The sequence below is a fragment of the Acinonyx jubatus genome, chromosome D2, assembly GCF_027475565.1.
Source record: "Acinonyx jubatus isolate Ajub_Pintada_27869175 chromosome D2, VMU_Ajub_asm_v1.0, whole genome shotgun sequence".
NCBI lineage: Eukaryota > Metazoa > Chordata > Mammalia > Carnivora > Felidae > Acinonyx > Acinonyx jubatus.
The window spans coordinates 50,584,214-50,600,922 of record NC_069393.1 but is presented as its reverse complement, the minus strand read 5'-3'; the positions used below and the strand labels follow the sequence as shown (position 1 = coordinate 50,600,922).

The following is a 16,709-nucleotide window of genomic DNA, read 5'->3' as shown; positions in this document are numbered from 1 at the left end:
GCTTCTGGGCAGGGGAAATGGCAAGAACAAACAGAGAATGTGGCACATGAAGGCAGAGACTTGCGTGACCTATGTATTTTCCATAATTAGGGGAGTCCGATAGTCAGCAGAATTTTCCAGGAGGTTTTAAAGTCAATGGTAATTTTATATAAGTAACACAGTGAAGGACAAAAGCAGGAGACACTGGAAGGCAAAGGAGGAAGGAGACATTTGAAGTCCTGCAAAGAAAAGAGCAAGCTGGACAACAGCCAGAAGTAGCAAGAGAATCAAAGGATGACAAATGGTTTTACAGGTATTAAAAGAATCCCTGAGGAGTTACTGCCTTAAAAAACGCAAGTCTACATCTGTCCTGGTCCTGATGCCTGACTTGTGATCTGAAAACAAATCTGCCATGTCCCAGGACAATGTGTACTTTTGTGGAGGCTCCTAAGACCGGGACATTAGGTGGTTTTGTTGGCACTGCTCTGTGGTACTTTTGAAATACCTTTTCCCTCTGAGTGCCAACTTAATGGTACACTATCTTCTTTTAGTATTTTTGTCAGTGCTCCTCGCTAGACTCTTTTTTTGACAATTCATATTCTTGCCACCTGCCTATTTGCCAAATTCACATCATTTCAACGTTATCTTCTTATGTTCTCTGTTTTGTGGAGGATTCTGAAGGCAACAACCATTTTTCTTAATTAACACATCCAATCTACCCAATGGGCATGTGTTGTTAGTGCTAGGTGCCGAGTCCTGGAGATACACAGATGAATACGATGTTGTCCTTGCCCTCCAGGAGCTTACAATCTAGCAGAGGAGACAGATGCAAAACAGATTTTTATGTTACCGAGACTAGATTTTAATTGTTTCCACCGCAAAAACAAATGACAATTAAGTGATGTGATGGGATGTGTTACCTAATGCTACCTGGTAATCATATTACAATACATGAACTGTGTACCTTACACTTACACAATTGACATTTTATGTCAATTGTATCTCAAAATAAATAAATTAAAAAAGAAGAAAATTAATTACAAGCAAAAGAAAAAAGAAAAAAACTATGTCAGCTTTTTCAGATATTTTTCTATGGTGTTCAACCTTTCTTATCTTTTAAAATCTCCCCTGATGTTCTTTCCCTAAGCAAATATTCCTCTTTTGAAAAAAAATAACTGTGAGATCTGGAACTGTTTTCCTTCTCAAAATAACCCCCAGGGTTCCCATCAGATAATTCTTCCTCAGTCTTCTATAGACTTATTTGTGATAGGCAACACTTATCATCTTAGAGGAATAAAACAGAAATTGAAAAATGTCATCATTCCACTATACTTTTTAAAAGAATGAAACCTGTTTTCTCTTTTTGATTTTTACACAACAGAACTGTTAATATTCTAAGGGTAATAATTATTACTTAAAAAATAAAACACCGTCAAAATAATGCAGATAATTCAGAGATCTCTTTCCCTAGGATATTGCAGAATAAAAACAAAACCAACCAGCCAGCCAGATTTTTATAAAATAAGATAGTAAGTTAAATGATGAAGATAATCCCAGGGTCTTAAAAAAACAAAGAAGTAGTTCCATGAAGCAGTCTGGAGAGGAGGGCATGGGAGGTACTGCTGGGAAATGACATCTGACTGAACCTCAAAAGAGGAAGAGAACATTAGTCTAGCACAGGTGAGTGCAGGGAGCAGGGACAGTGTAAGAGCACATAGAGGGTTAGGGAATGACAAATGGGGTCTGGGAACATCAGGAGTTTGTTTATTTTGGTAGATTTAGATTATAGGCAGCTATTGTAGGATTTTGTGATCAAAGCTTCATTTTAGATACACTGTTGGAGGTGAGAAGAATGTGTCTGAGTGACAGTATAGGGTGGGAAAGGCCCGTCAGAAGGCTCTTATGACAATCCAAGTGAGAGAGGGTGAATGGCCAAAGGATGGAGAAGAGGACTTGGATTTTGAGACATACTGAGAAGGCAAAAGCAGGCAGGATTTGGTGAGGGATGCAATACGGGAGTGAGGAAGACAGAAGTGTCCCAACAGAGTACTCAAGTTCAGATCCTAGTTTAATGCCTGTGAACAAACCAGCTAATTACTCAGATGAGGTGTTGGCACATGAGGTTAGGTCTTGGCATTGAAGCTTAAATCCCATTACTTAATAGTTTCAAACCCTGCTATCATCATTCAGCCTTAGTGAGTCTCAGTTTCTCCATCTGTAAGATGGAATAATGAGAGTGGCTTCACAAGGTTTTAATGAGAATTAAATGAAATAAAATATATGAGGCCTTTATAAAGTTAAAGGACTAATCACACGTAAACGTTTTTGCTCAAGAAGTGCCATTGTGATCTTTGCAATCAAATCTTGCACTTCTGTTTGAAGTCCGCAAAATAAGAACCTCTTTCAATATTAGCCACAGAGAAGACTAATTCCATAAATAGCATCAAAATTTTGGATTTGAGGGTAAGACAGGATGGACGTAAGACAAGAGAAAATGATGCTTAGTCACTGTCCTGTTTTAAGCAGTAGGCCTCTGCTCTAATAGTAATCGACTTAAAAGAAGAATTATACTATAACAATATTATAGCCAGTGATTGTCATAAAATATAGGAAAGGACCTAATAATGCTGGATACATGATTTGTTCTTATAATGTTAATTTTATGTCTTCAATCCTTCCTTCAGAAAGAAAAAAAAAACCTCTTTTAATCACTAATTGAGCTCCAAAACTCAGTAACAATGAAAGCTCAGTGTGTACAAGAAAGCAAGACCTAATGCTTTTTTCTCAACATTCTCACTTTCCACGACAGGAGAGGGCTTTTTGATAGGAAAAATGAAGGAATTTTGGAATATTTTGTCTTCCTCTTGGTGGTCTCAAATAACTTCTAATTTTACCAAGTGACTTAACAGTTTAACAGTTGTTCATTAAAAAAAATTAATATCTTACTAATAGATTAAATAAGGCTTGGAGGAAGTGGGCTTTGAAACATGTTTTCAAGGTTGCGGCTGCCATTCTAGAGGACTTACTACACTTCAGATGACCTATGAAAGCTCTGGTAAGAACAGTTGACTCAGTAGGATCTGGGAAATCGTTCACTCTCTCCCAACTGCCGCCCACCCCACAGTTGGAACTTTTCACCACTTCCTAGGCATATAGCAGCTAAACAGAAATAATTCTCTGATAGATGCAAAGCCATAGCTTGGGCCAAATCTGCTCTGACTATACATGGGTAGGGGAGATGCTACAGCATTCTAGTTAAAAAAGGGAATAGGGGCGCCTGGGAGCCTCAGTCGGTTAAGCATCCAACTTTGGCTCAGGTCATGATCTTGTGGTTCTTGGGTTCGAGCCCCATGTTAGGCTCTGTGCTGACAGCTCAGAGCCTGGAGCCTGCTTTGGATTCTGTGTCTCCCTCTCTCTCTGCCTCCCCCCCCCCCAAGTAAATAAAAACATTTAACAATTTTAAAAAAGGGTATAGAATTTTGAATATCCCTTGGAGCTAGTAGTCATTAAGAATTATATCCAGAGTGGGGTGGGGTGGGGTGATGTGATGTGTTTGTGTGTATGTCGGGGAGTAGATGGCAAGAGATGTCTAATTTAGCATATGAGAAAGGAAGTATTGTGGTATGTTATAAATCAGGGATCTGTTTTCAGTTTGGATTACTTCTGCCAAAAGTACTTTAAAACTCCAATAACCATAGTTCATAGCTGAATCCAGACACTAGATGACAGAGCAGAAAAATATCTGTCTCTAGACAAAATGAGCCTGGTGCATAAATTGTGGTTAGACAGAGAGCTGCTGCATCCCATGGGCTTTTTGAGTTTGCAAGCAAAGAATCAAGATGCAGAGTCACAATGATTCAGAATGCTAAGATTTAGCAAAATATGGGACTGAAACGGAAGGTTGCACACCCCAGCCCAAACAGAGCAATGAGAACATGCACAGAGCATCAGACCCACCCAGCATAGACGAACCCAGTCAGCCATGTCCACAAAGGGACTTATGCAGCTTATTTTTTTTTTTTTTAATTTTAAAAAGTGTTTATTTGAGAGAGCGAGAGAGCATTCATGCACATGGGGGATGGGCAGAGAGGGAGGGACAGAGAGAGTCCCAAGCCAGCTCAGAGTTGTCAGCACAGAGCTCGATGTGGGGCTCAATCTCATGAACCGTGAGATAATGACTTAAGTCGAAATCAAGAGTCAGATGCTTAACCGAATAAGCCACCCAGGCACCCCTCTAGCTTTTTAGAAAGGAGGAAGTGGATACAGGGAAGAACAGAACTTAGGAGTATACAGTGTATCAATGTTCTCTTAGTGAGTAGATTCAGTCCTTGCCCCAGTGCTTTCCTGTAAGCCCCGAGTTAAAAAGAAAATTCTCCAAGTCACAAAAATGACAGTGCCCAGAGCAAGTTGAATCAGGCTGGTAGTCCCCTTACAGAATTTCCTTCGGAACTGCCTTATTCGTGCACGTTACTATGAAGTCCCCTTCCACAGGGGCATGAACTAAAAACAATTTCTTGTACACGTCCTTCCATTCCCACCCCCTCCAAAATGGGCAGCTAGCTGTCCAGTTATCGAACAATCAATTCTTCCCCTCCTTTTATTAGACATGCCCACCTGTAACATATGTTAAGTAGGTCTGTTTATGGACTCTTTAATCTCACTGACCTGATTCTTTTTTGCCCTGTGCCAAATGATTATTTACGTTTGATTTTTTTATTGAGGCATAATTGACATATAACATTATATTAGTTTCAGGTGCACAATATAATGATTTGATATTTGTATATATTGTAAAATGACCACAGTAAATCTAGTTAATATCCATCACCACACATAGTTACAAGTTTTTTCTTCTGATGAGAACTTTTAAGATTTACTTTCAGCAACTTTCAAATATACAATGTAGTATTCTTAACTATAGTTACCATGCTGTACATTACATCTCCATGACTTATTTCTATAACTGGAAGCTTGTACCTTTTGACACCCTTCATCGATTTCTCCCATCCCCCACTCCTCACCTTTGGTAACCACCAATTTGTTCTTTGAATCTTTGAGCTCCGCTTTTTTTTTCTTTGATTCCACATAAAAGCAAGATCATCCAGTATTTGTCTTTCTCTGTCTGACTTATGGACTTATTTCACTTAACATAACACCCTCAAGGTCCCTCCACATTGCCACAAATGACTGGATTTCATTCTTTTTATGGTTGAATAATATTCCACTGTGTGTGTGTGTGTGCGTGTGAAATAATTTATTTCTCCATCTTTATTCATCTGCGCTTTGGTTGTTCCCTTATCTTGGCTATTGTGAATACTGCCGCAATGAACATGAGGGAGCAGATATCTTTTTGAGTTAGTCTTTTCATTTTCTTCAGATAAATACTTGGAAGTAGAATCGCCAAATTATATGGTAGTTCTATTTTTAACTTCTTGAGGAACTTCCACACTGTTTTCCATAGTGGCTGCACCAATCCACATTCCCACCAACAACGCACAGAGTTCTCTTTTCTCCACATCCTCACCAGCAGGTGTGAGCTGCTGCTTGTGGTTTTGATTTGCATTTCCCCGGTGATGTTGAGCACCATTTTGTGTACCTTTTGGCCATTCAGACATCTTCTTTGAAAAAATGTCTATTCAGATTCTCAGCCCATTTTTTAGAGTATTTTGCTGTTGTTGTTTTGTTTTTTTACTTTTATTGAGTTGTAAGAGTTCTGTATATATTTTGAATATTAACCCATTATCATATACACATCATATTTGCAAATATTTTCTCTCATTAGGTAGGCTGCCTTCTCATTTCACGTCATTCATTTCCTTTGCTGTGCAGAACCTTTTTAGGTTGGTGTAGTCTCACTGGTTTATTTTTGCTTTTGTTGCCTTTGCTTTTGTGTCAAATCCAAAACCAAAAATTATTTCCAAGACTGAGGTCAAGAGGCTTACTATCTTTTCTTCTAGAAGTTTTATGGTTTCAGGTCTTATATTCAAGTCTTCAATCCATTTTGAGTTAATTTTTGTACATGGTATAAGAAGGTGGTCCAGTTCATCCTTTTATATGCAGCCGTCCAGTTTTCCCAGCACTATTTACTGTAGACACTGTCCTTTCCCCATTGTGTATTCTTGGCTTCTTTGTCATAAATTAATTGACCATATATATGTAGGTTTATGTCTCGTCTCTCTATTCTGTTCCATTGATCCATGTGCCTGTTTTTATGCCAGTACCATACTGTTTTAATTACTATATTGTAATGTAGTTTGAAATCAGGGAGTGTGATGCCTCCACCTTTGTTCTTTCTCAAGATTACTTTGCCTATTTGCTGTTTTTTTTGCGGTTCAACACTAATTTTAGAATTGTCCTGTTTCTGTGAAAAATGCCATTGGAATTTTGACAGGGGTTGTATTGAATCTGTAGGTTGCTTTGGGTAGTATGAACATTTTAATGAAAGGAGTTCTTCAATCCATGAGCATGGAATATCTTTCCATTTTTTGGTGTCTTCTTCAGTGTTTTTCATTAGTGTCTTACCGTTTTCACGGTACAGCTCTTTCATCTCTCTGGATAAAGTTATTCTTAGGTATCTTATTCTTTTTGATACAATTATAAATGGGAACACTTTCTAAATTTCTCTTTCTGGTAGTTTGTTATTATTGTTAGCTTACTGTTATTGTGTAGAAATGCAACAGATTTTTGCATATTGATTTTGTCCCCTGCAACTTTACTGAATTCATTTATTAGTTCTAACGGGGTTTTTTTGGTGAAGTCTTTGGGGCTTTCTACATATACCATCATGTCATCTGCAAATAGATACAATTTTATTTCTTCCTTTCTGATTTGTATGCCCTTTATTTTGATCGGATTCTTTTTTTTAAGCTTATTTATTTATGTATTTGAGAGCGAGAAAGAGAGAGAAAGAGAACACATGAAGGCAGAGAGAGAGAGGAAAGAGAAGGAGAAAAAGAGAATCCCAAGCACGATCTGCACTGCCAGCACAGAGCCCTATGCCGGGCTCAAACCCACAAACCATGAGTTCAGCTGAAACCAAGAGTCAGACGCTCAACTGACTGAGCCACTCAGCACCCCTATTTTGATTGGATTCTTCATTCATGCACCAATACCAAATTTGAAAAACACTAAATTTATAATACATTTTTTAGCTACTAGGGCTAGTATGTCATTATTATCTTTTTTCCCCCAGAATATTCCTTCTCATTTTGAGGTTTCTTATGCTGACATTTCCTACTTAGTACATTTTGGCTAGTTTCTATCCTTCCTCGGTACCACTCATCCCCTCGCCCATCTTCCGTAATATTCATATTCAAGATGCTCTTCAGTGGTGACTTTAAGTCCCCCCCACCCCCCATAGGTCCTTTCTGACATGTTTTCTTTGCTCTAATCCTTCAATGAATATGGAGAACCTGAAGCAATCTGGAGATGTCACCATCAACACAAGGAATGATTTCTCCTTTACACTTAGATTGTTATTTCATTATTTGCTCATTTAATTGCTTTGCACTCACATCTCTAATTTTCTTCAAGACAGTCCAGGAGATTTTCTTTTCATTTTAACAGTTAAGGTTCTCTTTCCTTTGACCCGTCCCCCAGTGTACCCTCCAGCTAGAATGCGCACTTCTAGCCAAATTATTCTCCCTGCAGTCAACCATACATGTCCTGGCCTCTAAAGGCCACTCCTTTCTCTCAAGTCCTAATGTACATACAACAAATGTATATAATGTTCATGTGACCCATTTTCCACTTAGCCAACCTGGTTACTGGTCTTTTTACTTTATATCCTTCTTCCCAACAGATTAGAGAGGCCAAGTGCATCCTGTCTTATTTGTTCCCTTCTTCTTCACCTCACCTGCGATACCACACATGTCTGAGGTGGTGTCTTGCACTTTCTTTAACCATTTTAACCACTGTTTCTTTAATTACTGTTACTGTCGGCAACAATAATTGCACCTTCACACCTGCACCCGGATTGTTCTCTTACAGGGATGTTTGCAAAGTGGGGTGTGAGCTGAATCCAGTTTAGAGGCTTACTGAGTTTTGACTCCTCTTTGGAGAAAGCCTGTTTTCCTGATTTCTATTTTAAGGACTTCAGAGAGGCGGATTTCATGGCATGAGTCAGCACCAGGGGGCAGGAGAGAAGGCAGCATGAATGGAAACAAGCATAAACTCAAAAGGACCGTGTGAGTAAATGGCATAAGCATGTGAAAGCCTCCAACACGGTTCTTGGGACCTAGTAGGTACACTATATAGATTAGTTGAATGTGGAAGTTTTAAAGTCCTTTAAGAATGATTTCTTGGTTATAGAAAAAGTCCTTGTTCATAGTAGAAAAATTTAAAGATACGAAGAAGCAAAATTACAAAGAAAATTTTATTGATTTTATTTTTTTAACGTTTATTTATTTTTGAGAGAGACAGAATGCAAGTGGGGGAGGGGCAGAGAGCGAGACAGACAGAGAGACAGAGAGACAGAGAGACAGAATCCAAAGCAGGCTCCGGGCTCTGAGCTGACAGCACAGAGCCCGATGTGGGGCTTGAACCCATGAACTGCGAGATCATGACTTGAGCCGAAGTTGGACACTTAACCGACTGAGCCACCCAGATGCCCCAAGAAAATTTTAATTACTCATAATCTGACCATCCAAAAATAAGCACTGTTAACATTTGGGTAGGACATATTCTATTTTCTATGCAGGCACATTTTCCCTCTAAAATGGGATCACAATAGTCATTATTTTATATTTCTCCATAACTTTAATTGGCAATACCCACTTTTTTAGTTCAACGTATTCATCGTGAGTAGAGGCACAAACTCTGCCCATGTTCCTGTTTGGGCTCTGACCTAACCAGTCCCCGGCAAACAGCTCAGCTTCTCTGAGTTTTAGATTCTTCCTCTGTGGGATGGGGGTGGGAGGGGGGAGAGGAAGACTTTGGAAAAAGAAAAGAAAAACAGACTGAAGCCAGTGATACCTAAGGCACCTTCCACTCCCATCATTCTAACTGTTGATGGGGGAATTAAAGGAAGTCACTCTGGTGCAATGGTTGTTGCCCTGGCATCAGTCAGGTTCTAATCCCAGCCTTATTTATGAGATCCTGGGTAGATTTCTTGACCTCTCAGTGCCTCAGTTTCCTTATCTCTCGAATGGGATTAATAACACACCATTTAGGGCTGTTCTGGGAGATGAATAGCTAAGACACATGGAACACTTAAAACGAGTGTTTGGCACCTAGTACAGGTCCAACAAGCAGGAGCTATTGATTAATATATAAGAGCTCAGGCACTGGCCACCTGTGGCAATGGAATAAAAACTAAAACTGAGGGAGAGGGTACTGATCTGAGTTGAACACATGCGCTGGACACTGCTGAGTTTTCTCATCAGCACAGTCTTATGTAACCCTTGGAACAATTTCATTATCTCTCCTTGAACCGTGAGGAAGGTGAGGCTGGAACTTGCCGAGATTCACGTAGCTTGTAAGTGTCAAACCCAAGGACTATGCCACCTTCAGCCAGTTTTGGTTCAGTTGAGGGGCTAGAAGATCTGCTACTAGTTGGGTGTTTCCTTCTTAAATTCAAACCCAAGCTTTAAGTACCTTCCTGGTGATACTCAGCATGGGTATCTTTCTCTTTAGTAACTATTTTAACAATTCCAGTGTTTGACAGTAATTTGAAAGACACAGGGATTTTTTTACATTGTACATTGTACATTCTGTACATTTTAATTGACTAGTGTATATCAAAGTTAAAGAGGAGAGCTAGGATGTGGGTTTTATAAAAATAATTTCTACTCGACTTAGAAATTTAATTTTATGGTTGTAACTGATGGTCTAAAAACTCCCCAAACTAAACAAAGTAACTGGTTCGGGAGAGTCATTAAATTTACAGGGTGATATTTTAACATTTTGGTTTCCACCTCACTGCCAAAGGACGTCAGAACTGAGTTGAGGGATTTGGATCGCACACTGGCTCTGTGGCGGACTCGCCACATGAATAAAAAAGACCATTTCATTTCTGTCTTTAGTTTTCTTGTCCAGGGAGAAAAACTGAAGAATAGATCTAAATACAAAGTGCCTTTTAATTAAATGCTCCGCCACCGTTCTAAGGGTCTAGCGTGCTTTATTAACGTTTGTTTAGAGAAGTTGGTAATTCCTAGCAGCCTTAGTCCACTCTGTGGTGCATTTTTAGATTTTCCCTAATTAAAAAAACATGCAGCCAACCTCTGATTGCTTTGGCTAAAGGTGAGGGAGAAAATGAGTGGATGCGCCAAGCAGTGAACAATATAAACATTTCTAGTATTATATACATTTGGAAGGAGCCACAACTCTGCGTGCCTGGGTTTAACTGTGCACAGACGCCTCAGGACGAAAAAGGCATCCCCTTGCCTGCAGTCCCGCCGAGCTGGCGCCCAGCCCGGGAGAGGTTTGCTGCTCTCCTCCCTGGCTTGCACCCGCTACGTGCTTCCCGGTGCGGCCTCTACGCCCCCCTCGCCCAGGGTTCGCATTACGGGGCTCGGTCCAGCTGCTGGCCAGTCCCCGAGCACTCCCCCACGCGCCACCGCGGTCACGTTCCCTGGGCGAGGGCTCGCGCCCTAGCCGGGTGCTGGTTGGTCGCGGCGCGGGGCCAGCCGCCCGGTGATTGGTGCGAGGGACTGGTTCACGTGGTCCGGGGCAGATAAGCGGCCACTCCCGCGCCGCAGCCGCAATCGGCCGGAGCTACCGCCGGCACTGGGACGGCCTGGGAGCGGGGTCCGAACTTGCGCGGGCAGCGGAGAGCCGGCTTTCACGGTCCGCCGCCGCCTCTCTGCCTAATGAGCTGCACCAGGTAGGTTCATTGCAGACTCCCCGCCTCAGAGCAGAGGGGAGCGAACGGGTGCAGGGAGGCTGGGCTGCGTCGTCCTTCGGGCATCACTGCAAGTGGAGACCCTCGGAGGATGGCTAGCTGGCTGAGTTGACTGTGGTCCCAGGGAAGCCTCGCAGGTGTGGAGATGTGCTCGGTGCTTCTTAGGCAAAGCTCATTTTGGTAGTAAGCACCCCCAAACAGAATCTCTTAACGTGAGTATGCTGTGGTTCTGATTCCCTTTTGGATTCCGACTGTTATCCCAAACGTCCCAAAGCACTGGGGCAGCTTGTGGGAACAGCACCTTGACGATGTTGGTTGGGTAGCTGAGCCTGGGGGGAGAGCTGCAGTGGGACGTTTTGCCTTCATTCGCCCTTCTCCACCCCTCTTATCACGGTTTGCCATAGTAAACTCAGGCTTGTGGAGTTTGAGCAAATGATGAGTTTTTAACTCTTGGCCAAGACTTGAAATTCCAGGGAAACTGCCAAATCCTAAAACTGTCTTTCTATAAGTGCAAAAAGTGAAAACACAAAACAAAACTACAAGACAAAAAACCTTCCACACAACTACTTTAAATAGCTCCTCCAGACATACTCACTTAGCAGAAGACTTCTCCCCAAATCCTGCTGTTAACTATTATTAGACTCGCAAATATAGCTTTAGCTCAGATTTGTTTGTTCTAAGTTTGTAGGCCTTCCAGAAAAATCCCAGGACTAATAAATTCTGTGAATGTTCTTTTATTACCCATTTTGTGTTAATGACCATTTGCCTATGTGCTTAGAGCCACTGTGAAGAGTTACTGAAGCCAGATTGAGAAATGTCATGTACAGTACACACAAGCCTCCTACCTGTAAGGATGGGGGGCGGGGAATCCATAAGCTTGGCAATATGTACGGAGGGCGAAAGGCCAGGAAAAAACTTGATGGGCACTTCTTAATTTAATATTGCTGAGCATAGTTATGTTTAAATTTTTAAATAGCTTCACTATCTTGCTAGTTATAAATATCCATTGCAAAACACTAGAAAACACCAAAAAAGTACAAAGGCGAAAATAGATCACCAATGATCCTACTGCCCAGAGATAAGTAACTTTTTGGTGTATTTCCTATTAAGTTTTTTATAAGTTCATATATATAATATATATTACAAAGTCCAATTTTCAGTTTTTTCCACCTAAATGTGGATTTGTCATGAATATCTCTATATGAAATATAGATTATGGGATATGCACTTCTTTAAGTGCATGAATTGCTGACTTGCATTTCAGTTTGTTACTTGTGAATAATGAGGGAGAACGTGACAAAGTGCACAGATAATCCTCCGACTTCATTCTTTCCAGCCTTGTCACTTTCAAAACTGTTCCATGAGAATTTTATGGCAATTTTTTTTCTTTTCAAGGGGATTACCTTTCCAGAGAAGTGTAATCAATTTAACAGCAAAATCAGCAGAGCAGCCAGAGGGAGCAGAGAGTCTGGAACCATGGTTCTGGAACCTGTATGGTCATTAGAATCACCTGGGAAGCTTTAAGAACATCTACCCTCCCTGTGGATGGGTTCTGCCTCAAGTGGCTATAAGTCCCAGGGATTGACATTAAAGAAAAAGAAAGAAAACCAACTCTCTAGGCCATTGTGACTAGACAGGTTTGAGAACCACTGGCTCAGAACAGAGAAAATGGTCCTGAGAGCTGTATTAGAGATTATCATATCCAGCCCTTTTATTTCTCAGATGGGGATACTGAGACCCTCAAGTGTTTTAAGCAGTTAACCCTTGGCCTTGTAGTCAGTCAAGGGCACAGCCAAACGTGGGATGCAAATCTGATCGTCTAATACTGTTTTGTTTTCTTTTACTACATATGATAGCACATCCCTGGTATTTACTGTGCTGGTATAGTTTAGTCAACACAGAAACAGTATATATATATATATATATATATATATATATATACACACATACATACATACATACACACACACACACACACACACACACACACACACACACACTTGAGACCAGGGAAGAGCATTCCAGATCCAGGTGATAACCCCTCTTCTTTTTGTATTCCAGAATGATCCAGGTTTTAGATCCACGGCCTTTGACAAGTTCAGTCATGCCAGTGGATGTGGCCATGAGGCTCTGCTTGGCTCATTCGCCACCCCTGAAGAGTTTCCTGGGCCCTTATGATGACCTCCAGAGAAGAAATTTTGTGAACAAATTAAAGCCTCTGAAACCGTGTCTCAATATAAAACAGGAAGCCAAATCACAGAATGAGTGGAAGCGTTCACACGAGCAAGCCAAGAAGCGGGTTGTGTTTGCTGACTCCAAGGGGCTCTCTCTCACCGCCATCCACGTCTTCTCGGACCTCCCAGAGGAACCAGAGTGGGATCTTCAGTTTGATCTCTTGGACCTTAATGATATCTCCTCTGGCTTAAAACTCCATGAGGAGAAGAACTTGATTTTAGATTTCCCCCAGCCTTCAACGGATTACTTAAGTTTTCGGAACCACTTTCAGAAGAATTTTGTCTGTCTGGAGAACTGCTCTTTGCAAGAGCGAACAGTGGCTGGAACTGTGAAAGTGAAAAACATGAGCTTTGAGAAGAAGGTTCAGATTCGGATCACTTTTGATACCTGGAAGAGCTACACTGATGTGGACTGTGTCTACATGAAAAATGTGTATGGTGGCTCAGATAGTGACACCTTCTCATTTGCCATTGACTTACCCTCCATCATTCCAACTGAGGAGAAAATTGAGTTCTGCATTTCTTACCATGCTAATGGGCAGGTCTTCTGGGACAACAACGAGGGTCAGAATTATAGAATTGTCCATGTGCAATGGAAACCTGACGGAGTGCAGACACAGATGGCACCTCAGGACTGTGCATTCCACCAGGTGCCCCCCAAGACTGAGTCCGAGTCATCCATTTTTGGCAGTCCGAGGCTGGCCAGTGGGCTCTTCCCAGAATGGCAGAGCTGGGGGAGAATGGAGAACTTGGCCTCTTACCGATGATTAAGTAACCTTGGTGACTGGCTCTGACCTGGTATATTTCCCATGTAATTCTAGGTCTATATTGCTCAATATTAGGAAGTCTTGGCTACTTTCCTTCAGTAGGTTTAGTTTTGAGCTTCCGAGACCTGGCTACAAAAAGATAGCCACTTGAGAATTTAGTGTTGGGGTCTCTACGATGATACTGCCCAATTTTGCTTTGGAGGATCAAGTAACAGCCCGGAACCCTATTTTTGAAAAAGCAATACTGTTCCAATGCCCTTTCTCCTTCCCTCTCAATTCACTAGCTTTCATGTTGGGCAAGGAAAGGTTGAGAAAGGACAGCTGATGGTGATGGGAAGCTGTGTTAATGGTATGAGGAATGTCTAAAAAGTGTACACAAAGGGCTCTGCAGCTCATCAGAGGAGGAGCGGGAGGTCTGGTATTTTGCTGTTGGTGAGAAAAATGTAAGGTTACTTTGTATTTTTAAGTTGGTTTTACAGTTCTCTCCTAAGGAAATAATGTGTAGAGGTGGAGGAGAGATTCCATCTTCTGTATTCTTGCGGAGAAAAACCAAACAAACTTTAGGGGTGTTGGGTGGTATTGGAGAAAGGTGAATGAATTATAACTCGGGAGAATCAAGATTTTAAATGAAGTCTTTCTTTTCAAACATGATTTGTAAGAAAGCATGATTTGGGGAAAGTTTAAGCGAATCTGGCTTTGCAGTCCTCATGTTATGAGTGATCTTGTTTGTGACCAAGGCATCACGCTCAGATTCTCAGTACAAAATGCTGCCTGACCAAAACCCCACACCATCATCAATGGTTAACACCTTGTGGGGATTCTGTTGTGTCAAGGACAGCTCTTTGCAAGTGCCTTGATGAAGCCAGAATATTGTGCTGTTCCCAAACATCTGAAGGGTCATCTGATAACTCTTGAGTGTTTGACTTTGTGAGAAAGTCCACTCTGTATACTGGCCTCCCTTTCGCAATACTGTCGTATCTTTGGGAGTGTCGTCAGTATACACAACTCGCATCCTTCATATTGAAGGTGACTCATTTTTCTGCCACACTTTTTCGATGTGATGTTGGAAATGAGGACTGACATTGATTCTCAATTCAAGAATCCAGTACCTTACACATGCAAGTAGCAATGTATTTCTTGCCTATATTTGTCTTGTTGTTTTAAGTCTTTCTACCAATTTCTTTAAGTAAAAAAAAAAAATTTTTTTTAATGGATGTGGATTGTTTGGATGTGTTGTAATATACTTGTTTGGGGTGTGCATAAATCCACTCTGTAAGATCCTAAGAACAGTAGTCCTTGAATGTTTGCTTCTGTCATCGGGCATGTCCATTGAGAGGTATTCAGAGAATGCAGTTAATTTTAACACATGATCTGCCATGCTGGAAAAGTACTATTGGAATAACTCTGCCGTGACAGTATTTGAGGTTTGGCTAGCACCCACAATTTTTCTACTCTAAATATTTCACTCTCCTAGAGCTATCCTTTGTGAACTTCTCACTTGAAGAATAAAAGTGTTTGATACAAATCTGAGTATGTTTTCTCTCTCAAAGTCACAGCTAGTCAAATAAGAAACCTTCAACTGAGATTCTCCTGTTTTGTGTTAGAACAACTGAGCAAAGATAGTTTGGACCGGGAACTGGATTCACCTGAAGGTATTCACATGGTTCCAGACTCAATAGTAAGGTCACTTCCTACCACCTGACCACTAGGGCTAGGGTCCAGGGGCAGTGACTTCAGCTGCTGTGACTGTCCCCCTGACTGTCCCCATTTGTGCTTACTGCTCTTCACACACACTCTGCTGGGGCAGGGTTCTCTTGGTGGCCGCTTCTCAGCTTTAAAATGGGGAAGGAGATCACGTGGGAAGAGCTGGAGTGGCTTCTACCTCATCAGCTCCAGCACCTTCCTGAAGGGGCAAAGCTTGGAGCTGCACAGAGGGCACAGTGGGCATCAGCCCTGGACTAAAAGGAGAGGCTAGGCTCCTTGCAGTGAGAGGCAGGAGGTCTATGAAACTTAGTTGTAGTTCTAGTTCTCGTGTAAATTCCAGAAAGGATTCTGCATGGGCTATCTTAAACTTAAGGTGAAACAAATGGCCAACCTATGGAAAAGGCCCAATTATGAAGAACGAATTTTATAACCTCTTTTTCATCAGAAGTTGTAAACTACAGGCCTGCAGGCTGTTATCTGGCCGCAGGTGTAATTTGTTTGACACACAGCGTCTATAACCAGGATCTTAGCCTAGATAGGAAGATATTTCACCTCTTCCCTTTGGAAGAATTTTAGGGGTTTTTCTAGTACCTAAAAAAGTGCTTCATAGCACGCTCAAAATTATACCCTGTACAAGATGATCAAGATGACTATGGCCTTGAAAATGTAAAAATTAAAGTCGAGATTACTCCCCTCAGAACTCCTCTGGTACAAAACACCTAAAAATGATACAGAAACTTTTTAAATTATACTTTAAGATAATAATAATAATAATATTTTAAAAGCATTGGTGAGCTAAGAAGAAGGGAAGGGTGGCCTTAAAGGCCTACTCTGTCTCCTAAATAAAAAGCAAAAGCAGGACCCCAGACAGTAAATGCGTACCAAAGCTGGACCTGTCCTGAAGTCACTTTTTAATCCCCTGGTGACCAACATTAGTCTTTAACATCAATAACTGCTAAGGGGACAGAAACGAAGGTAAGTGCCCATTAAGCTGGGAGGTGGTCCCAGTGAATATCTAGCATAACTGGGATAAGAAAGGATACAACTTCACCAAGAAAATAATACAACGCTTCTTACAAAGAAATTCAACTAGGAGAGATGCCTGTATCTCTGGGTCGAGGGAAAAAACTCTTCTTAAAATTCATAACCACAATTTGGCCCTCACATGGATTTGCAATCTGAATT

General features: G+C 41.2%; 1 protein-coding gene across 1 annotated transcript; it reads left to right on the top strand.

Annotated features, from left to right (window-relative positions):
* Window positions 1–10,643: 10,643 nt before the first annotated feature.
* Window positions 10,644–15,345, top strand: PPP1R3C (protein phosphatase 1 regulatory subunit 3C). Its single transcript, XM_015061891.3, has 2 exons — window positions 10,644–10,801; window positions 12,881–15,345. The coding sequence occupies exons 1-2, from the start codon at window positions 10,788–10,790 to the stop codon at window positions 13,818–13,820; spliced, it is 954 nt and encodes a 317-aa protein (XP_014917377.1). The 5' UTR covers window positions 10,644–10,787; the 3' UTR covers window positions 13,821–15,345.
* Window positions 15,346–16,709: the final 1,364 nt, after the last annotated feature.